This window comes from Neofelis nebulosa, chromosome 1 (assembly GCF_028018385.1).
Source record: "Neofelis nebulosa isolate mNeoNeb1 chromosome 1, mNeoNeb1.pri, whole genome shotgun sequence".
NCBI classification, from domain to species: Eukaryota; Metazoa; Chordata; class Mammalia; order Carnivora; family Felidae; genus Neofelis; species Neofelis nebulosa.
Window position 1 is genome coordinate 142,627,855 of NC_080782.1, and position 23,309 is coordinate 142,651,163.

The 23,309-nt window shown below is 42.6% G+C and overlaps 1 protein-coding gene across 5 annotated transcripts in view; it reads right to left on the minus strand.

The window, feature by feature from the left end:
• Positions 1-673: 673 nt before the first annotated feature.
• The window catches only part of TNFAIP8 (TNF alpha induced protein 8), a 132,779-nt gene continuing 110,143 nt past the window's right edge, over positions 674-23,309 (minus strand). For all 5 annotated transcript variants that reach the window (XM_058738315.1, XM_058738306.1, XM_058738298.1 and 2 more), the window contains exon 2: positions 674-2,316. In XM_058738315.1, the coding sequence (XP_058594298.1) occupies positions 1,751-2,316 (566 nt within the window). In that variant the 3' untranslated portion in view covers positions 674-1,750. The remainder of the gene's footprint in view (positions 2,317-23,309) is intronic.

Sequence of the window (23,309 nt, forward strand, 5' to 3'; positions counted from 1 at the left end):
TAACATCTCAAAATCACCTACCCGCTTGGCGATGTGAGAACGGTCATTTCAGTTCTAATCTTTTGGTGTCAAGGATTTAATATCAAACAAGGAGACACATTGCCTCTGCTGCCGGTCTTGGACAAGCACACGAGGGACTCAGGGAAATGGCCCTCCTCCTTCAGGCTGGAGTGGGTTCAAGCAGATCTCAACCTCTGGAATTTTTAAGTTGTGGGACCTTTCCCGGTGAACTACTATTTTAATGTCACTGTTCTGGGAGGCAGGCAAATTCAAGGCAAAAGAGTACACTCAATCACAGACACAGTGACGATGCAAATATTTAGGACTGGTACTTAAGTCTGTTTTTTCCTGATAGTTGGCCAGTAGGTTTCCATTTCTTTTTTATAAAATAAGAAGATGCTGGGTGCCTGGGTGGCTCAGTCGGTTAAGTCCCTGCCTTTGCCTCAGATCATGATCTCCCAGTTCATGGGTTCAAGCCCTATCTCAGGTTCTGTGCTGACAGCTCAGAGCCTGGAGCCTGCTTCAGATTCTGTGTCTTCCTCTCTCTCTGCCCCTCCTCTGCTTTGCTCTCTCTCTCCCAAAAATAAATAAACTTAAAAAAAATTTTTTTAAATAAGATGCTTACTTTATCATTCACACACACAAAATTATATACAAACAACACACAAACTGCTTAGAATGCACATATTCTTTGGTTTACTCATCAAAATAGCAAATAACAAAATAGCAAAAACCTTATAGTTAAATAAAAAAGTGACATTCTTTATTTACCTATCAAACCTTATTAAACATTGAAATGCCTTTTATTTCCATTCTCACATGCTACAGCAATATGCTTTCCTCCTTTTTGGCCCTTATCCCCCTACATTATTTTGACGGGCTCCTCTCTAAAATAAAGATTATAGTAACTGTCTTAATACCACTTAACTTTTACAAGAACCACCTAGATTTTCCTCTGTGACTCTCACATCGAAAATGGGTACTAAAAATAGAGATGCCACCAGCACATTTTCAAGAATTACCACGTTTCGGATGTAGCACTGTTGGTACTAAAAAACAGGACTCAACTCCAGAAGCGTATTCGTATAGCAGACATTATTCGTGATGTCACATACAGTTGGTTCCTACAATACTGACTTCAGAGAAGCCGTTTTTCAATTTTTCTGAGGGTTCCCTTTGACCGCCTTAATTCTTGAGTGTCTTAATTCTCCATGAAGACTTAATTCTTGAACGTCAGTGACACAATCTTTAATGCAAGAATGTTTAACCAAAGGTAAACTTGCCAATGAAATTGTTTCAAAAGGAACAATGAGAGCGAGAGAAAGACCTCGGCTTCTTAACAGAGGTACGTACACATAGTAAGGAATAATAGTGAATCAAAATACATAACTGTACATGTTAGAAATATCCAATGTGCTATTAATTGCCCTAAAATAGATGTCTTGAGGTTCAGAGCCATACATATTCATCTTTGTATGACTCTATATTTGCATCATACACTTTTCCCACGATCTGTCAACCATTAGGGAGCCTTTCACCAGAATTTTTGGCACTATGCTTTTCTTCCAATAAAACAAGCCACATAAGACATTACCACTAACGTCTACCAACCGAATTGGCCAATGTCTTTCTGAACCATGTGTAATCTTAAAAAAAAAAAAAAAAAAAAAAAAAAATTCTTTTTTCCTTCATACATCAGCAGTGCTCCATTTTCAAATAAATCATGAGCAGTCAGATTTCGCTCATACGCTCAAATGTTCTCCTCATCCAGCATTTTGTTCACGCCGTCACAGAGTTTTTGTAGGTGGGGCTTGAAATTTCCAAAGGGGTTATATAAGGCAGCTAAAAAATCGCAATCTGAGAAATGGTCGAAGACGTTATTAACCCGTCCGTGTGACTTGGCAGTGAGGTGACGCTGGATGATCTGGTGCAGCAGCTCTCTGCATTCATTCAGCAGCCGGGATAACACGTTGCGGTCAAAGGTGTACTCCACCTGATGGAAGCTGACCACGGTCATGGCGAGCTGGTGAACCTTCTTCTTAAATTTCTCCATCAGCGCCAGCTCATCTTGATTAAACTGGTTGTTCCTGTAGAGAATGGCCAGCTTGATGACTGTTTTGATGAGGTTCTTGATGATCTTCTCCGCCTCTTTCTTGTTCTGGGTGTACTCTTTGGTCACTCGGTAGAGCTCATCCAGGACTTCGCTGCTCGTGTCGTCGATGAGGGTGGTGGCGATGGATTTGGACACCATTTTCCCCAAGATCTTCTTTTGTGCCTGCACGGCCAGGTTTTTGGAATTGAAGACATCTGTGGCCACTGAAAGGAAGCAAATTACAACACAGATATTAAGGACTATTTTCCTTGTCATTTGCCCATGGTGTGGTTGCCTCCCATCCGCTGACGTTTGTTTCCGTTCAGAAAAGAACGAAAGATCTTACTACACTTCTGGGCATTAGGTCCTCACGAAATGAACGGGTTGCCATGCATAATCTTTAAGGTCTCTTGCAACTCAAGTGTTTTATGCCTTTGGCTATACACTCACTACTTGGTTTAGCAGTTGAAGGGGGCAACCTTTCCAAAGATAACTTTTTCTGATTATAAAAATGGTACGTCTCATGAACCAGTTTTTACACAATTTTCCCCCAATTTAATTTTATAAGAAACCCCTCAAAATATAAAATTAACCCCGCAACTGTCCTCTGGGCACCAGTCACCAAGAACAATTAATTTTTTTTAATCTTTATTTATTTTTGTGAGAGAGACAGAGTGCAAGCGGGGGAAGAACAGGGAGAGAGGGAGACCCAGAACCCGAAGCAGGCTCCAGGCCGTCAGCACAGAGCCCGACACGGGGCCCGAAGTCACGAACCACAAGATCATGACCTGAGTCGAAGTCTCCCGCTTAACCGACTGAGCCACCCAGGCGCCCCTCGCCAAGAACAGTTTAAAGAGCCCCCTTTACATGTAAGAAGGATAAAGAGCAAAGCCACACTGAGGAAAGTAGCAAATTCATGGAAGCAAATCAAAAGGAGAGCCCTGTTTTAAACTTCAGCTGCAAGAAGTCAAATTTCCTGAGATGCTGGCCCGCCCCTACCAGTTTGGTGATCCTAAGGGCCCTGAGTTTCAACTCCCAGGCGTTGAGTCTTAGAAAAGAATATTCCTTGGAGGGCTCATTGTCACTTGCTGTTTCTGATGATCGGCCATTGTTCGTTCCCTTTAAACGTTTACACATCGTTTATACATTATGAGGAAATAACTACACTTTTATGAGCTAATGAAATGGACTCCATGAATAACATGGAGCTTTGAAAAAGCTGATGCTTAGAGTTTGCTTTTGAAATGATCATAACTGAATTTGACAGGGAACACATAACAATAGTTGTGCATATTAACTATTAATGAAACACTGTATTATGCTCCCAGCTTACAGCCGGTCAGTGAAAATGCTCAGTACATGTTTACTCCTCAAACCAAGTTTAGTCTTTCACCTAAATAGTCAGGGCATCAGTGATACACAATTATTTCTAGTGTGGACAGGCTAGGGGCAGAAAGCAAAAAGGCGGCCACTCCCTAATCCAGGCTGGAAGGGTATATAAGAAGAGTGTCTCTCTCAGTATGGCACTGCCACGTTAGATGTGACATTTGGGCCAGCTCTGGGATATATTCTAGGCGGCGTGAAGTGGTTCCTAATCACTAGAACGTCTCTTATAAATATACAGGGCCATAAGTCCTGAAAGAAAGCCTTCACTGAACGAGAAGCAGTGCCTTCACCAATGTCGATATTTAAATGTCTGAAACATGATCTGAAACTGCGGAAGAAGAAGTGAAATATATTTTGAGAAAGAAAAGGAAAGTGAAAAAGCATGAGAAACAGCCAGTATGTGAAGGTTTCCAAGTTGTGTTATATTCTCATCAGTTAAGCCCAGTTCTATTCCTAAAGGTTTGCAAAAGCGTGTACGAGTTAATCTACACTAAATAATTTGCATCGAAATAAATGCCACACATGTAGTTAATATTACCACATCAAGACCAGCGACCACCTTCCATGACAGAATTTATGGTATGGACCTTCAACAAATAAACCTGATTTATACAGGAAGGGATAGACCCCAAACTTCAGATCCATAGCAAATAACAGGATTTCAGAAACTTATTTTATGTGAAGTAGAAAGGTTATTCTGTGTTTAATCCTCAGGATGTGACCCAGGCTACCTCTGTGGGATTTACTGCAATGTCTGTTTGATGGAAATATTGTATATGACTCAATCACTGGAACCAGAGAGAGAGGAGTGAAAATCCTCTGCGCCCCCCTTTCTCCAAGACTGGACTTAGAAGTTTGCACCTCCTCTGAGCTACTTTGCTTATTAAATGTAAATGTGCCATTTGATGTCAAACATAAAGAGCAAAACTCTGTGATGTAGCACTTGAACCTCCCACAAGAGAAAGTGTGAAAAGCAAGGTCATTGCCAGCAGGGCAAAATTGCTCCCCATTTGTTACTTTGGTAACAAAGTCTCAACCGAGACAGCAAAGCTGAATTCTGAGCCTTTCCTAGTTGCCCCAGAGGAACTGCAAGCCCTGTTCTAGAAACACAGCAGCCACTTCCTACTTTCATTTTATTCTTTGGGTTATAGCCAGCTCAGTCCTCTCTTAAAGGGAGGCTGAAGCTCGTTTTCCCCCGTCCTGTGCAGGGCAGACAGGCACACAGTGGATTTCCCTTCTAGCATTAGTGAAGGCTTCTTTGGAGCCAACTGGGGGTTGTGGCTGAGAGCCGCTGGCCAGGGCTGTGTGGTCTGTGATCATGAAATAGGATTTTTTACCCCCTTGCAAATTAATTGCCTTTAGCTATTCCTGCTCAGGCTCATTTGTCAGTTTCACATCCTCTTTGAGCTCCTTCAAGGCCTGGGGTATCTCAGAGCTAGTCCTGGACCACGTTTTTTCTTTTGCTCTACCCTCAGCCCAGTGTGATCTCATCCACTCCTGTGGCTTCAGATACCACCCAGGTGCCAGCAACTCCCACACTTATAACTCACTGTGACCTCGTTCCCGGACTCATTTTGCAAATGCATTCAGGGCTTTCCTTTCTCTGGGCTGTTTTGCAGCCATTTCAAATGCACCACGTCTAAAACCGAATCCTTGATTCCCTGGGTGGCCCCGAAGTGTTCCTCCTTCATTCTTTTCTATCTTCACAAAAAGCATCACTTGCATCCCTTTGCTCAAGTCGGCGGTCTGGCTGTCATGCGCCATACCATCCTCTCTCTCGCCCAGTCCGTTACCAAGGGCTTCCCACTCTGCCTTCCCCCACTTGCCTCCATCTCCACAGACACCAGGCTCGTCCAAACCCCTTTCCAACCTCTTCTCGTGCAGCAGTCAGAGCTTTTGAAAATGGAAATTAGGAACAGATGCTGACCTCAAGTCTTTGCTGACCATCACACTCCCTTGTTTCTGAAATCCTCCTCATCTGCCTACATTGTGGTTGTCTGCCTCTCTCCTCCCTAGAACCCAAGCTCTTTGAGAGATAAGGTGATACACGCATATACACGGGTGCCTGGTGTATGGAGCTTCTGGTAGAAGCAGTGGCCTGTAAAACGAGAGTTTTAAATACATATGTGAAGGGTTGTTTGTTTGTTTGTTTGTTTGTTTTAGAAGCTAGAACAAAACAGGTATTTACTTTACCTAGCTCACCAGGTGGTTTTCTTCTCTTGCACTCAAGAGTGTGGTTTCTCTTACCGCCATCAATCACTCTTTTTAAAAGAGAACAAACAGATCTGCTGTGCACAATGAGAAAACACCGCAGGACAATCAAACAAACATTTAGCATAAAAGCCAAGGCAATGGTTCTCACTTGCATCTGCTACATCTGGCTACCGAGGAAGATTAGACACAGGGCCACTTCTTCCTCTGAAGGGATCTATGTTTAAATGGGTAAGAGGGATGGACCAAAGGTACGTACTGGGAAGCAGCTAAGAGGTGAAAGGAGGTGTTCTCACAGGAGAAGGCGCTGAAAATATGGTTTCAATGTTTTATCAAGATGAATTCGCCTGTGTTTGAAAATATACGTGTACATCTTCGTCTAATGAAAAATGATGCCTTGGGACACCTGGGTGGCTCAGTCAGTTAAGCGTCTGACTCTTGGTTTCAGCTGAGGTCATATCATGCTTCATGGGGTCAAGGCCCGCATCGGGCTCTGCTCTGATAGCATGCAGTCTGCTTGGGATTCTCTCTCTCCCTCTCTCTCTGTCCCTTCCCCACTTGCTCTCTCTGTTTCTCTTTCAAAATGAATAAACAAACTGAAAAAGAAAAAGAAAAAGAAAAAGAAAAAGAAAAAGAAAAAGAAAAAGAAAAAGAAAAAGAAAAAGAATGGGAGACTGGGTGGCTCAGTCGGTTGAGCATCCAATTTTGGCTCAGGTCAAGATCTCAGTGTGTGGGTTCAAGCCCTGTATCGGGCTCTCTGCTGTCAGCACAGAGCCCAGTTTGGATCCTGGACCCCCCTCTCTACCCCTCCTCCACTCTCTCTCTCAAAATAAATAAATGTAAAAAAAGAAAAAGAAAAACAATGCCATATATCAAAAACACACAAAGGACTGACACTATTAAGACTGTTGCATAGTAAGGGGTGTAAATGTTATTTTATACCTACTTCTCTTTCTGCCCTTCCTCTATATCGCTGTATTTCCTTTCTTGGTTTAACAACATCACCCATTTCAGCAATGTTTGCTGTAAAGCAAAGTGATATTCAGGGAATCCTGGTTTTAGCATCAACAGTTAAAAATTTGGAGATAAACATTGATGGTAAAAATATACTGACCCCTCTAGGGAAGGAGAAAAAAGTGCTTGAAAGGCAAAAATAAAAACAAAACTTTTCATAAAATTTAACTAATGAAAACCCATAGTTTTCTGAAATTAACAAAAGTTCCCCATAACATTATTCCAACTGAGAAATTGCTAACACAGTAAAGCGCCCAACTAACTTTACAACCTCACTAGCAAATAAATAATTTCTTCACCTATCCAATTTGTTATACTTGGAACTTTTAAGCAGTGACTACAGATGTACATGTATGCCATTTCTAATTCCCGCCTAGTTAAAATGCGATCCTGTGGGCCCAGTCTTAGGAAAGATGGAAAAGAAAACAATTTAGAGAGCATGTCTGGCTGTTGTGGGCTGTTAATAAAAGTTCTTTAAACAAATATATAAAACCTTAGCTCTCTTGCACCTGAATAACTCCAAGTCTAAATGGGACTTAGTAAAAAGCATTGGGATAGGGAAGTGGCCACAATAAGTGGTACACAGTGTTACAAGAAGTCAACAGGCTAAGAGTGGACCTCCCTCCGCTGGGATCTGGGAGCACTCCAGGGAACAATCGAGGAATGACTGGAATGGTTGGTGAGGTATCTGTGTCACCAGCCTCCGCACTCAAAAAATCCCAAAGGGGGAAACAGAAAGAAAGAAAAGAAAGGGCAGGGTAGGGGAAACGGTGGGGTGCAGGGTGGGGGGTGGGGGGAGAGGGTCCCAGGCAGCAGAAGCCACCAAGATTCCCACTCTCAGAAGGGGCTGCCCCTGTGGAGGGACGATGACTGTAAACTCGAGGCAACGTTGCCCAGAGAGAAAGGGTCAAGCGCCAGGCACCTTAACCGGCACGTCAGCTTTCAGTCACATGGACAGAGGCCCTGACACGAATCAGTACATCTAGGATCCTTCACCCGAATTTAACCGCAAATTCTGGTATCTATGCATCTTCCTGACTCCAAGGGGCTAAACGCCAAGAGTATGCACCATCATGCAGACAGGCTAACTCATTTACTCTGGGTCTCCTACCACTTCCAAAAGAGTACATGGTCACTTTAAAAGTGAGGGTGCCTGGGTGGCTCAGTCAGTTAAGTGTCCGACTTCAACTCAGGTCATGATCTCACGGTTCGTGGGTTCCAGTCCCGCATGGGGCTCTCTGCTGTCAGCACACAGCCCACTTGGGATTCTCTGTCCCTGTCTCTCTCTGCCACTCACCCCCCTCAAATAAATAAACATTAAAAAAAAATTAAAAGGTAACATGATAAAGAAGACAAATGCAAGGGAAAATGAGCCAAAAAAGGGAAAAAACAAAAAAACAAAAACAACACTGGGTGGCTTTTCAGTGGAGAGCCAGCAACCATAAAGCACCCTGTCCCAGATTCCTTTTTTCGTTCTGCACTCAGATACTTTACAACTCCATAAGTTGTAGAAGATGGGTAGTATTGTAAATGACTCTTGTCCATAGACATACAAATACATTTTGTCAAGTGGAGGCACAACTGATAATTCATTTTCTTGTTTGCCTGTGTTGTCCTGGGGATTCTCCTGAACCAATCATAAGGGCTTACTGGTTCCTCATTCATTAGCGAGCTCTGTAAAATCTTTGGCGTGCCCATTTTGTATTTGTTGGAGAGTCAAGAGTTTACCTTTTTTTTTTGTTGTTGTTGTTTTATTTTATTTTTGAGAAAGAGAGAGAGAGAGAAAGAGCGAGTGAGCAAGCAGGTGAGGGGCACAGAGAGAGGGAGACACAGAATCCAAAGCAGGCTCCAGGCTCTGAGCTGTCAGCACAGAGCCTGATGCGGGACTCGAACTCACAAACTGTGAGTTCATGACCTGAGCCAAAGTCAGACACTTAACCGACTTAGCCACCCAGGTGCCCCAGGATTTTACCATCTTAAAGAAAACCTTCAATACGTATTAGAATTTTTGCATCAAAACCACTTAAAATAGAAAAATGGCAGCGTAAACCTCTAGCATACTAGAGAGAATTACTATACATTTCCTGTGGCAAGTTATTCTGTCAGGGGCCTTGAAAAGAAGAGTGTACTTATAAAAGTTCAAATATTCTATAATAATGGTTCCAGAACTGCCCTACTGCTCAGGGATACAGCTGAGACTCAGTTTCCCCACCCACAAGATAAGAATCATGATGCCCGCTTCTCGGGATTGTTCCAAAATTAATGGACATAGACCCCATGGCAGTATCTTCCACAATGCCTGGCACAGAACAGCCTTCCCCATAGGTTCAACAATCTAAATAAACTCCGAGTGCATTCTGTTGCTTTCGAATACTGAATCACATTTGGTCAAAATTAATCAACTCCTTCTGGAAGAAATATGTAGCTGAGAAATGCAAAATACCAGATGATTGTGTGAAAACAGAGACTTCAGAGACCTCAGTTAATAACGACTCACATTTTCTTTGCTATGATGACATTTTAAAAAAATCTAACAAATATTAAAACTTTATCAGGGAATTTCTCTTTTTTTTAAGGTGTTAAATCTCTTGTTAGAAAGGAGTTTGATAGATAGTGCCAGGGTATTCTGTCCAGAAAAAAAACTGGTCAATGGAGAAAAGAAGTGAAGGCTACCACAAAGAAACAAGAGGAGAAATGGCGTCAACACCCTTGCAAAGTTGTGCAACAGGGAACAGATGCAGAGGAAATGGACCAAATATAAAGCCAAAGTGAAAACCCATAACAGCCAAAAAGATTACCCCAGAGAGTCACAGTATCTCACTGGGAGCTTGTGAAGCCTCCCAGACAACCTGACACCCAAAGGCAGGGCAGCATCGAAGGAGACAGAAGGCTCAAGGTCAAGAGTCTTGGGTGGTAAACTTGAGTGTCATTTAATTCCTTGAACCTCAGTTTTCTCATCTGCTAAGTGGGACATCATTTCAAGGTAGCATGGCTTGAGTGAGACTTAATGAGTTACGAATTTGAAAACACCCACCAGCATGCCAGGCTCATGATCTCAAATGAATACAGAGCCTTGTCCCCTTATACTTCATATCACTTGAAATGGAGGAGCAGGGATTCGAACCCAATGTTTATGCACACTGTGTTCTTTCTACTCGTATCTCCCTATGTTCCCTATTTTCCAAATTTGTAGGCAAAAGAAATTACGTCCTGAAGAAAACACTCTGAAGCCTTTCCCTGTGTGATCTTGGGCTATTTTTCTTGCTTTAATTCTGGAACCTCTTCATCATGACTTTCAGATCCACTCTGTGTCTTTTATTCCTGCAGCTTAGTTTTATGAAGATTTTAAAATTGAAATTGTAATTTCCTGAGTCTCAACCCCTTTAACTTCATATTAGACTTCATCTCTGCCCCTCTGCAGAGATGAATTTGCTGCAGGAGTCATGTGATGCCTTGACTGCTTTCTGCAGGGCATCAACTGGCCAAGGATCACCAGTACCAGGATTGGAAGAAAGTCTGGTGATATTTATATGAAGTAGATCCCAAAGAATGTCAGTATTGTAAATATTAGTACAGAAGACACAAGAATAGAATGAATTTTGTGGCTACCCAAAGTCAGAGTGAGAGGTTTACGATCATGAGAACCCACTGGCTAGCCAGCATATTTGGAGCATTTGCTCCACGATCCCCAGAACTGCCCCAAATCTGCATTGTCCCATTGAAGCTTCAGAACGATTCGCAGAGAGAGGTTGTTATTGCCCCCATTTTACAGATAAAGTAACTGAGGTCCAGAGAAATTAAGTTACTTTCTCAAGGCCATACGGTTAGTAAGTGGAAGAGATGAGCTTGAACCCAGATATGCCCGACTCTAGGCCATTGTCTCAAGAATTACATTACACTACATGAGATTTTGTTTTTCTTAATGTTTATTTAGTTTTGAGAGACAGAACACGTGCAAGCAGAAAAGGAACAGAGAGAGAGGGAGACAGAGGATCTGAAGCTGCTTCACACTGACGGCAGAGAGCCTGATGTGGGGCTTGAACTCGTGAACTGTGAGGTCATGACCTGAGTCACCCAGGGCACCCCTACAAGAGCTTTGAAAAAGAGACTTCTTGGGGCACCTGGGTGGCTCAGTTGGCTGAGCATCCGACTTCGGCTGAGGTCATGATCTCGCTGTTGGTGAGTTCAAGTCCCACATCAGGCTCTGTGCTGACAGCTCAGAGCCTGGAGCCTGCTTTGGATTCTGTGTCTCCCTCTCTCTGCCCCTCCCCCGCTTGTGCTCTGTCTCTCTGTCTCTCAAAAATACATAAACATTAAAAAAAAATTTTTTTTTAATTTTTTTTTTCAACATTTATTTATTTTTGGGACAGAGAGAGACAGAGCATGAACGGGGGAGGGACAGAGAGAGAGGGAGACACAGAATCGGAAACAGGCTCCAGGCTCTGAGCCATCAGCCCAGAGCCTGACGCGGGGCTCGAACCCACGGACCGCGAGATCGTGACCTGGCTGAAGTCGGACGCCCAACCGACTGCGCCACCCAGGCGCCCCCCAAAAAAAATTTTTTTAAAAGAGACTTCTTGAAGGTATAGGAAGACCTAATATATTTAGCTAAGTAAAGGGAAAGGAAAGGAAAAGAAAGGAAAGGAGAGGAGAGGAGAGGAGAGGAGAGGAGAGGAGAGGAGAGGAGAGGAAAGGAAAGGAAAGGAAAGGAAAGGAAAGGAAAGGAAAGGAAAGGAAAGGAAAGGAAAGGAAAGGAAAGGAAAGGAAAAGAGTGGACAGGAAACGAAAGAAAACAAAACCACAAGACCAGTTCTCCTTGGGGGAAGGAAATAAAATTCCATATAAAGGAGATCAACCCAATTGGGCTTGAAATAGCTTGTATTTTCAGGGAAAATCCTGAGCAGTTTTTACACATTCTAAAATATAATTGTATAAAACAAAGAAATGCTTACATTGTTCAAAAGCCAGAATTTAAATATATTAAGTGAAAAGTCTCTCCCTGTTTTGCCACCCACAGCACAGTCCGAACCCCCAACTCCTGATTCCCAGAGGCAACAAGTATTCTTAGATTTCTGGTATCCTTTCAGAGTTGGGTTTTTTCCCTGCATAGATAAACAGATACATGAATAGATACTGTGTAGTGTGAAGAAATCTTACAGGCATGCAATGCTTATGAAACGCAACTTAAAAATTTTTTTAATGTTTTTATTTATTTTTGAAAGAGAGAGAGAGAGAGACAGAGCATGAGCTGGTGAGAGAGAGAGAGAGGGGCGGGGGGGTGGCGGGGGGAGACACAGAATCCGAAGCAGGCCCCAGGCTCTGAGCTATCAGCACAGAACCCCACGCAGGGCTTGAACTCATGAACCGTGAGATCAAGACCTGAGCCGAAGTTGGACACTTAACAGACTGAACCACCCAGGCACCCCAAGGAATACTTTTGAGTGAGGGCAGACAAACTGTGTAAGTGTCCACAGTTCCGTGTAAGACTCTGATACACAATGGTAAGATGCTAGAGGCACATGGCTGTTACCTTTGCTTCTTCCTAAACAGGCAATAGCACTAAGAATCCTGCAGTGAGGGATGAGAAGGTAGTGAGTGTGAAACATAGGACTTTATTTAATGGGAACAAATGTCATGAGTAGGGCAATCACAGTTTATCATCCACATGAAATACCTGTGAAAAGAGCACTATCGGTAATTACACCACGACAAGAGATCTGGGACTATCCCAGGGAAGTGTAAGTGGTCACTGAAGACTACCAAAGCACTTAAGCACCAAAGACACTCCAGACTAAATAAGAAAGGGCTGGGGCGCCTGGGCGGCTCAGTCTATTAATCCTCCCACTTAGGCTCAGGTCATGATCTATTGAGGTCTGTGGGTTCCAGCCCTGTGTCAGGCTCTGTGCTGACAGCTCAGAGCCTGGAGCCTGCTTCAGATTCTGTATGTCTCTCTCTCTCTCTCTCTCTCTCTCTCTCTCTGCCCCTTCCACGATTGCTCGCTCTCTCTCTCTGAAAAATAAACAAACATTTAAAAATGTCTTACAGGGAACAAAATTCTTTCTGGTTAAGTTTGGGAAACATTGTATATATACTAAGATATCCTTTGGGATGCGCAAAGAGCGGTAATAATATTAAAGTCTGGAGGATGCGTGCAGTCAAGGAACATTTTATCTACTCAAATTTTCCAAATTAATTATACCAAGGACCCACTAACAAATTTGTAGGATAAGGTCACTGAAAATTACTGGCTACGAAATTGACTTGGAGTCTGGTTATCCCTCTGGAATGGATTCACAGTGGTCTTGTGCAAATAGCAGAGGGCAAGACAGGCAGTCAGGCAAAACCAGACAATGTGAGCACGGACTCCAGAGTCATACTGTCTGGGTCAGAAGTCTGGCTCTGCCACTGAGCGCCATGTCCCTAGGGCAAATTACTTCACCTCTCTATGCCTCCGTTTCCTCATTTGCAAATGAGGACCCCTAAGGTTTTTATGAGGATATAATGAGAATGAGCCATATAAAGTGAGAAGATCAACCCAAAGACCTGAATCATTCCACAATACTTCTGGTGAGTGTTTATAATATATCAGATACTGTGGTTTCAGTGATAAATAACATGCTCCCTTCTCCCCAGGCACGCACATGGAGTGGGGGTGGGGGGCCACAATGCACCACGATCAGTTCTCCAATTGGAGCGTGTAGGCATGCAACAGGAGCAGAGGGGACATTAATTTTGCTGGGTGGCATGATGCAGGGACGCTAGGTTTGTGAAAGGCATCACAAAAGAAGGCTGACCCAAAATATTGACCTTGAAGGAAAATAAGATTCTGGCTTACAGAAATAAACATGACCATATTCCAGAGCTGATCTATAGAACTCCCACCCTTCTGGGAAGGGGATGAACAAGTCTGCCCAGCAGCATACCTACATGTCAGAAGCCCAAAGATAGGTGTAGGCCCTAGACATTTTAGAAAAACTTTAAAAACACAAGCTATGTATAACACGCGTGTTGTCAAAGCCAGAAAAACTCACCACTCCAAATTGTTCTGTTTTCAAGAGGGCCCTGGCAGGGAGAAGACGCGTACCGTAGGTATCTGAGGCAGCACTGTGACACAGGCCGCTTGCATCAGAAGAATCTGGAGGCCTCTTAGAAGTACCAGCTGCCATGGGGCACCTGGGTGGCTCAGTCGGTTAAGTGTCTGACTTCGACTCAGGTCACGATCTCACGGTTTGTGAGTCCACGCCCTGCATCAGGCTCTGTGCTGACAGCTCGGAGCCTGGAGCCTGCTTCAGGTTTTGTGTCTCCCTCTCTTTCTCTCTCTCTCACCAGCTCATATGTGGTATCTCTCTCAAAAATAAACGCTAAAAAAAAAATTGAAGAAAAAAAAAAAGAAGTACAGACTACCCTACCTACTGACTCAGAATTCCGGGGACTACTGTCTAAGAAGTTGCATTTTATGAGGCAGCCTATGTGGTTTGCATGTATGAGCACTAACATGTCCTCCCAGAATGTTATACTTCAAAATGTTCAAACCAACGGACTTTGGTCACAAAGGCATACTCCAAGTAGATCATGAGTGGATTTAACTCCCTCTCAAAAAAGTTTTGCCAAAAAACAGATGTGAACTTGTACACCCAATCCAGAGAAAAAAGAATTTTTAAGTTTATTTATTTACTTTGGGGGTGGGGTGGGGTGGGGTGGAGAGAATCCCAAGCAGGCTCTGCATTGTCAGCATGGAGCCCAACGTGGGGCTCGAACTCACAAACTGTGAGATCATGATCAGAGCCGGAATCAAGAATCAAATGCTTTATTGACTGAGCCACCCAGGCGCCCCTAAAAAAAATGTTTTAAGAATAGCGCTTATTACATTAAAGCCTCAAAGAATTTTGATAATGTATCCAAGAACACAGAAAAGTTAGTGTCTCTTACATGATACTTAAACCAAAACTTGGACAGGGCCTAACTCTATTACTCATACCAGTTTGAAATGAAATAAAAATGTCCTACAAGCATTTATACAAAATTGACTTTAGTGAACTGTTCTTTTCAATTAAACGAATGCTTCCTTATTAATTATGTTGGATTAAGATATGTTTCTCTCAAAGACTTTTCAATTAAGCTGGGTTTATTTACACATTTTCTTGAGGACACGAAACCTTTCCACTATTGATATAATCCAATCTTCTGCCGGAATATAGAGGAAAGTCCTCTGAATCAGCTCCATGATTTTTCTACCCTTTTCCACCCCTCAAGCTCTACCCCACGAGAGGCCCTGACCCCTGATGAATATGTAGACACACACAGAGCTCAGAAAACCAGTAACAGATTTTAAACTCTAGCACACAGGAGTGCAGTTGTATTCCTGAGCCAGCCCCTAAAACTGGCATCAGCAGCCAACATACTCTTTCTGGTCTCATCAGGTTATTCCTGAATAATAAGGACCAGTAGACAACAAAATGATAGCTGACATTTGTGTAGCGCTCAACAGTTTGCAAGATATTTTCACAGTAACGATTTTTATGTTTATGAAAGTTTTCTGGTTTGGTCCTTATTACTGGACCCTGACGCGACCAGATGAGAGAGCGCGATTCAGAAGTCAAATGACTTATCCGAGGACGTGGCAAAATGGAGGTACCCTGCTTCAGACTACAGCACACAACCTTCTGTAAGAAAAGTGAATTTCAGGTACTTTTCATTGCTTATGAATTTTCTATCAAATGCCATGATGCTGCTGAGCCAGCTGTAGAATCCTACTTCTTAGAGCGTGTCTGCTTCCCAGGACAAAGCAACTTCTTGAAACAGAAAAGACAGAAGGAGCACAGGTCTTACACAACAGAGAACAAAGAAAAGCTATACATCTACCCTCCCTCACCCTCTCCCTCCAACCCTGCCTGAAAAAGCTCTGCTCATCCTTTAAAAGGTCAGTTTAGGGGCACGTGGGTGGCTCAGTCCATTAAGCATCCAACTTCGAGCTCAGGTCATGATATCATGGTTTGTGAGTTCCAGCCCCGCATTGGGCTCTGTGCTGACAGCTCAGAGCCTGGAGCCTGCTTTGGAGTCTGTGTCTCCCTCTCTCTCTGCTCCTCCCCCAGTCATGCTCTGTCTCTCTTTCTCTTTCTCAGAAATAAACATTTAAATAAATAAATACATCAATCAATCAATCAATCAATAAAAGGTCAGTTTAAACACCACCTCTACCAAGAAGCTTTTCCAAATCCAGTGGCAGAATAATGTCTCCAAATCCAATGCAGGAATAAATCTCTTCTTCTTTTAATGTGCCTTTCTGCCTTGTGGTAGAGTTAAATTCCTATCTTCTCTTCCTTGATTATGATCCTTGTCAACTAAGGTAGCATGTCTATTCATCTTGTGCATTCTTCAAATGTGCCCTTGAGCTGGCATGGACAGAGCTCCATGGGGCTCATCAATATTTTTTACAGCAATTCATGAAGATGTGTCAGGAAATCAATTCAATTTCATATACTAACACTTAAATGAATTGACTTGTACTCCATGGACAAAAACAGCCCTGCCAGGGAGATGTAAAATATTTTTTGTTTTCAAGGAGAGGAATCTATCTACATAAAAGACATGCATTTTCTTTTTCTGTCTCCTGCTTTTCTTCTCTGTCCTTTGCCAAAACATACAGAATAACCAGCCACTTTTATTTGGAAAAGTGACCATATTTAGCTAACTCAATCCCTACAGCAAATGTTCTGGAATCTTCTATGCAACTATCCCAAACCCATCTGTTTGAGTATTTTAGGAGGAGTAACCTCTTGGCCTCAGCTTGGGCATCTCTCAAATATGACTCTTGGCATAGCTTCCCAACATTCCTGTCAAAACTTTTCCCCTATAACTGTATTAAACTGTTAAGCTAGTGAATCATTTTATAGCCATGTCAGTGTCCTAGAGGCTAAATCCCACTGATGGTAAACCAACAGTTAAGATGGGATTTGCTGGGCCTGAAGGTGAACCATCTGATTCCAAGTATCAAGATATACAGAAGCTTTGAAATTCTAGGATAAAACCCTGACAAAACCTCAGAAGTTTCTAGAAGCATTACTGCTTATTGCAAGGTACTTCTAGCTTGGCACTCAGCTCTCTATGAAGTACTTTCTACCTTTCTTTCAAATCCTTTCTCCTCTGCTCCTCTGTTTCTGATCTTTGAACAATCATAAGATCTGACTAAAATGGCCCACATTCCCACACGGCAACAATGATCTTGAAGTAAATTATGGCTGCCTCCTTGAGAAGGAGACCACCCTTCTCAGTTTCCACAGACCTCTTTGGTCATCTCCACAAATTTATATTCACTTTCCATGCTCTCTAGCCTTTGTGTGGACGACTCCTTCCTCATAGAAATAAATATGGCTATATTCCCAGAGCCAATCTACAGAACTCTTATTGGCTCTTTAGGAATTAGAAACTCTGCCCATTGGTGTACCTGAGTGTCAGACAATGAAGGATATGTGTGAGTCCTACAGATTTTAGAAAGTTTTTAAATATAAATTATGGATAGCCAATGAATGTCTAAGGAGGGCTTGTTGGGGGAAATGGTGGAAAGGTTAAGAATAATAATAACTTGTTTTCACAACACTTGTGATTTTGTCACAAGCTCCAGGAAGCTACAACTGTACCCCCAAATCCCCACCCCGTCCTTATTTCTGTAGAATTTATTAACTGGGTCACAGAGAGGTGGTGAATTTGCCAGATTTAAAGATGTCCTGGGAGAAAGCTGAACTTGGATTTTCCATACCAGTTTGGAGCTCTACACAGAAAACAGACTTTTAACAGAAAAGTCTTTTCCACTCATTTATCCATTCATTCATTCAACACATTTTATGGAGCACCTACGGTGTGCCAGGGAAAGTGCCTGCTCTCAAGAAGCACAGATTCTAGTACAGGGAGACTTAAGACACACAATAACATGTGCATAAAAATGTCCAGTAGTGACAAGGGCTAGAAAAAAAACTCAGGGGTGTGTGTGTGTGTGTGTGTGTGTGTGTGTGTGTCCCCGCATGCTTTGGAGCGGAATAGGAGGGGAGTGGGAACTCAAGGAGCTACACTTATTTTATACAGGGTACTTGGGGGAAGGCCTTTCTGAAAGGATGATACCAAGCATAGACATGAAGGAAGCAAGGGGGAGCCATCTTGGGGGGCAAATCCTGTCCATTCCCCTACAGTTCATCCCAAATATCACCTCTTCTGTGAAGCCTTTATTGATTAACCCAGTCAGAAATGTTCTATACTGGGGGCGCCTGGGTGGCTCAGTCGATTAAGTGTCTGACTCTTGACTTCTTCTCAGGTCATGATCTCACGGTTTGCGAGTTTATCGACAGTGCAGAGCCTGCTTGGGATTCTCTCTCTCTCCTCTTTCTCTGCCCCTCCCCTGCTCACTTTCTATCTCTCTTTCTCACTCAAAATAAATAAATAAACATTTAAAAAAATTATTAAAAAATGTTCTATGCTGTCTCTAACTCTTAATGCAAACTCTTTCATATCATGTTTATTTGCTTCCATTTTCCCTGAAAGTAAAACCCTTGGGATTATTTATTTCTTCATGTAATAAATAGTCAACTATTCTTTACAATGTATCTGCTGGCTTTAAAAATTGCCAGGTCTTATTGAAGAGGGGTGGTGGGAAAAAAGATACAGGTGGAGTGGGGAAGAAATACTGTTTTTCTGTGAAGCAAAATATGAGATGATAAATGAATTCAATTACTATTACTTAGGAATCATATCTCAAATACTCTTACCTAAGAACAAGTATTGTGAAGTAAACCCTTGGAAAAAGTTTATTCTAAATGAGTCAGTTTATAACCAAAAATAGGCATCTGAAATAATCATCTTTTGATAATATTTAGAACTTCAAATTACTAAATAACCCACACTCTGCATAGATAGTAAGATAATTCTGTTTTTAGGGTAGAGGTTGCTTTTTAAAATGAAAAAAGGTCCCCCTTTTTTAGAATAAATGTAAAAGAAACTGGAAATTTTGAAAAGCATGAACTCTACTTGTCTTTGGTAGCTTATTAAGAAAGAAAGAGTTGAAAGTTAAGTTAGGACCTATTGTAAAGCCTTCAAACTTTCTATTTTACCCTTCCTGAAATCAGCTAATTTAAAATTATATTTAGAATTAAAAATAATAAAGCTGTCCGAAAACCACAGAGACAAAATAGTGATGTCAAGATAATTATAAACCTTTGATGTTGATGACACATACTTGCTATATTAAACTCATTTTTCAGTTAAAGAAAATAACTAAAAAGACCAATACAGTCATTCTTTTGTAAGAACTGAAAAACGTTTCTCTAAATACATGAACTTGCTGTCCTGGAGATGGATTACTTCCCTAATGGCAGATATTTGGGTAAAATAAACTTTGGCAAACAACCTAACTTACCAATTTTACGACTAGTTGCCAACTAGCAACAAAATAAATCACTTCTCTAAAATACTCTGGCAGCCCCCACCTTCTCGAAGCTTTGCCGTTTCATCCCTACAGTTCGGCGCTCCAGAATTAAGGTCGCTGTTTCTCTTCTCACCATGCCTATGACCTGTCCTGTTTCTAGAATTGCAAGAAACCGTGGAGACTACAGGTGGGAACACTGAGGCCTGGAGGTCAAAGGGTTTCAAGGTGATCCCCTTAGCTCCTGGCCACTGGCTCCTCTGTGGAAAGGTGCTTTGTGATTCTGGAATTATCAAATGTAGCAAAGAGTAACTCCTCCCTCCCTCCCTTCCTTCCTTTCTTCCTTTATCTATTATTTTTGAGAGAGAGAGAGAGAGAGCGTGCACACGAGCGGGGAAGAGGGGCAGAGGCAGAGAGAGAATCTTAAGTAGGCTACCCACCCAGTGCGGAGCTCCATGCAGGGCTCGACCCTACAATCCTGGCATCACGACCTGAGTGGAAATCTCGAGTCGGACACTTAACTCACGGAGCCACCCAGGCATCCATGGAGTAATTCCTTCATTTAAAGAAGAGATTACACATGTCGGGCTGGTAACATGTTTTGGTTGGGTCTCCACAATGCGTCTTTCTTTTTAAAATGGAGATAAAATTCATAACACATATAAGTCACCATTGTCACCATTGTAAAACTGTACAGAGTGATTTTCCTTATATTCACAATGTTGTGCAAACCATCACCACTGTCTCCTTCCAGGACATTGTCATCAACCCCGAAATAGGACCTCATAATGTTTTAATCCTTTTTGCAATTAGTGAACAACATGTAAAAGTTGGGAGCACGGACATAAGAAATTCATGTTTCCAGCTTCTCAAGGAAAATCTGAACTTCTGACAACATTGTGGGGAGAGGGGGGTGCTCAACGTTGGGGGGGAAACGGGCCCTACAGTTCATCACCTGGCCAGGAAATGACCCGAGGCAAATGAGTTAGCCACCCCTGCTTTACATGATCAGGCACTCAAGCCACTCTGAATCACTTTTAGGACAGCCTAGGGTGTGACTCTGGCAGATTCCCAAATGCTCACAGTTCTGTGTTCCCTGAGCTGGCAATCGAAGCAGGCTTGACTACCTAGTTCTGAAGCTCCAAGGGATCTATGGGCTTCCAGAAACTTCTTTATTCCCCTTTTCCTCAAAACGCCTGTATTTCCCATCCCAGATTTTTGCTGAAGTCTCTCTTTTCATCTGGAAAGCCATCCTATATTTACCTTAGTAACATCAAACCCGTGTCCCTCGAGGACCACCATTACAACTTGTTTTTGTTTTCTACTTATTACTGTATTTTATTTCCTTGTGACTACTTAATATATTATTTAAAAAAATATTAAAATTTTTCTTAATGTTTATTTATTTTTAAGAGGAAGAGAGAGAGACAGAGTGTGAGCAGGGGAGTAGCAGAGAGAGAGGGAGACACAGAATCTGAAGCAGGCTCCAGACTCTGAGCTGTCAGCACAGAGCCCAATGCAAGGCTCAAACTCACAAACTGCGAAATCAGGACCTTCCAAAGTCAAAACCAACTGAGCCACCCAGGCGCCCCCCACCGCCCCGCAAAATAATATTTTTAAAAAGGGAATCATATATACTATGTGAATGATGACCGGTACTCCTCCCTTACACATATCATCATGATAAAAATAATTTAAAAATTTTTAATTGTTAAATTAATTGTAAAAATTAATTAGATGAGGGGCGCCTGGGTGGCTTGGTCGGTTAAGCGTCCAACTTCGGCTCAGGTCATGATCTCACGGTCCGTGGGTTCGAGCCCCGCGTCAGGCTCTGTGCTGACAGCTCAGAGCCTGGAGCCTGTTTCAGATTCTGTGTCTCCCTCTCTCTGTGACCCTCCCCCATTCATGCTCTGTCTCTCAAATAAATAAACGTTAAAAAAAAAATTAAAAAAAAATTAATTAGATGAGAAAAAAAATACTCTTCATTTCTAACCAGATGTCATTGCCTGTGGAAGACCATGAGCCTCCTGTCTACCTGCATGATACAAAAGGAGGTGAGTCAGCATGAGTAAGGTGGCAAAAGTCAGAGAGCCTCAAATACAGGCATTCCCTGTGGATGATGCAAAGTATTCGAAGGGAACTGAAATGGACTAATCTTGTAATGTGATTGGAGGTGACTTAACCCTATGCCTGCAGCCTCCCCAAATCAGTCACTGGAGCACCACCAGTGCTTTCCAAAGCATGGAACACGTTCCGTGCTTTGGAAAACAAACCCATGCCTCTCTTTTCCAAAGCCTCCTGCCAAGGCGATCCATATCTCAAGGGCTGTGCCCAACCATTCAGCCATAGACAGCCCTTCTTCAACCTCTCTAGTCTGGATGTGCCAGTCCTCCCACATGTACTTCCATATGTGTAGGTCCAACAGCTCCTGGAGACTGAAAACCGCTCAAGCATACAGGATGGATCTTCCACATGGCATGTCCTTCTCTGGTGAAGGCTACTGGCGTTAACTGATTTCTGGTCAGATTCCTGGCGTGTGGCGGTTTTGACTCCCTGGTGGGGAGAGTTTTGAGGTGATTTTAAAAACTGGAAACCAGTTTCCTAAATGAACTGAAATATGTCCTAGTTCTGTCTTAAATTTGGGGGTATTACAAACACTGAATACAACTACTATGGGGAAGTCATTCTTGGTGTGCTAAAAAGTAAGAGCTATTGTATTTAGGTCAGTTTTTGTTTTAAAGGTTAGGAAGTGTGCCTAGCAGGCTGAGGGTGGGGAGGTAGGTGGTGAGGCTTTGTTTCTGGAGTGGGCAAAGGGGCTGAGCACCTTGTATGATGATGACTCTAGGTGTTATGCATGCCTGGGACCAATCAGTTCACACTACCAGGGTTAACTTGGCTAACGGACATAGGATAAAGATCCCCATAAGCAAATAAAAGCAGAGTGAACTAACCAAACCTTTAAAAAAAAAATAGGAAAGACAACTTATGATGGTCAATTTGTACTTCTCTGGTATCTAGAGTGATTTTCTAAAAATTGGAGGCCTTATGAGATCCATTAAAACTCAGTTTACAAAGCCATGACTATAATTTTACTGACTTAACTGATTAGCAAGGCTTATGGTCAGATCTTTGGGAAATATTACTGATCATATCAAGTAGTTATTTTATAAGTTCTTCAGTATGTAACAGAACCTGCAATTAAAATATTGTGTCTAAGGAGAAAGACAACACACTTCGTTGAAATTTTCTTATTCACACAATTTTTAATATCTTCACTGTTGCAAAAGGCAGAAGATACTTTATTTTATTATTATTTTTTAATGTTTATTTATTTATTTATTTATTTTTAATTTATTTTTGGGACAGAGAGAGACAGAGCATGAACGGGGGAGGGGCAGAGAGAGAGGGAGACACAGAATGGGAAACAGGCTCCAGGCTCCGAGCCATCAGCCCAGAGCCTGACGCGGGGCTCGAACTCACGGACCGCGAGATCGTGACCTGGCTGAAGTCGGACGCTTAACCGACTGCGCCACCCAGGCGCCCCTAATGTTTATTTTTGAGAGAGAGAGAGAAAGAGAGAGAGAGACAGAACACAAGCAGGGGAGGCACGGAGAGAGAGGAAGACACAGAATCTGAAGCAGGCTCTGGGCTGCTGGGTGGGGAGGTAGGCACCCTCCGAGCTGTAGGCACAGAGCCAGATGTGGCTCGAACTCATGGACCTTGAGATCATGACCTGAGCCAAAGTCAGACGCTTAACCAACTGAGCCACCCAGGAGCCCCAAGGCAGAAGATATTTTAGAAAAATAATAATGGAGGGGCGCCTGGGTGGCTCAGTCGGTTAGACGTCCGACTTCGGCCCAGGTCACGATCTCATGGTCCGTGAGTTCGAGCCCCGCGTCGGGCTCTGGGCTGATGGCTCAGAGCCTGGAGCCTGCTTCTGATTCTGTGTCTCCCTCTCTCTCTGCCCCTCCCCTGTTCATGCTCTGTCTCACTCTGTCTCAAAAATAAATAAACGTTAAAAAAAAATTAAAAAAAAAAGAAAAATAATAATGGATTTATCTCTAAGATGGGAGACAATGTATATTGTAAACAGACAATAGATAATGGGAAAAAGATGAATCAAGTCCCAAGTGTATGATTGGTGTAAGTTTCTAAATCTAAAAACTTACCCTAACCAGTTTCCCCCTTGAACTTATC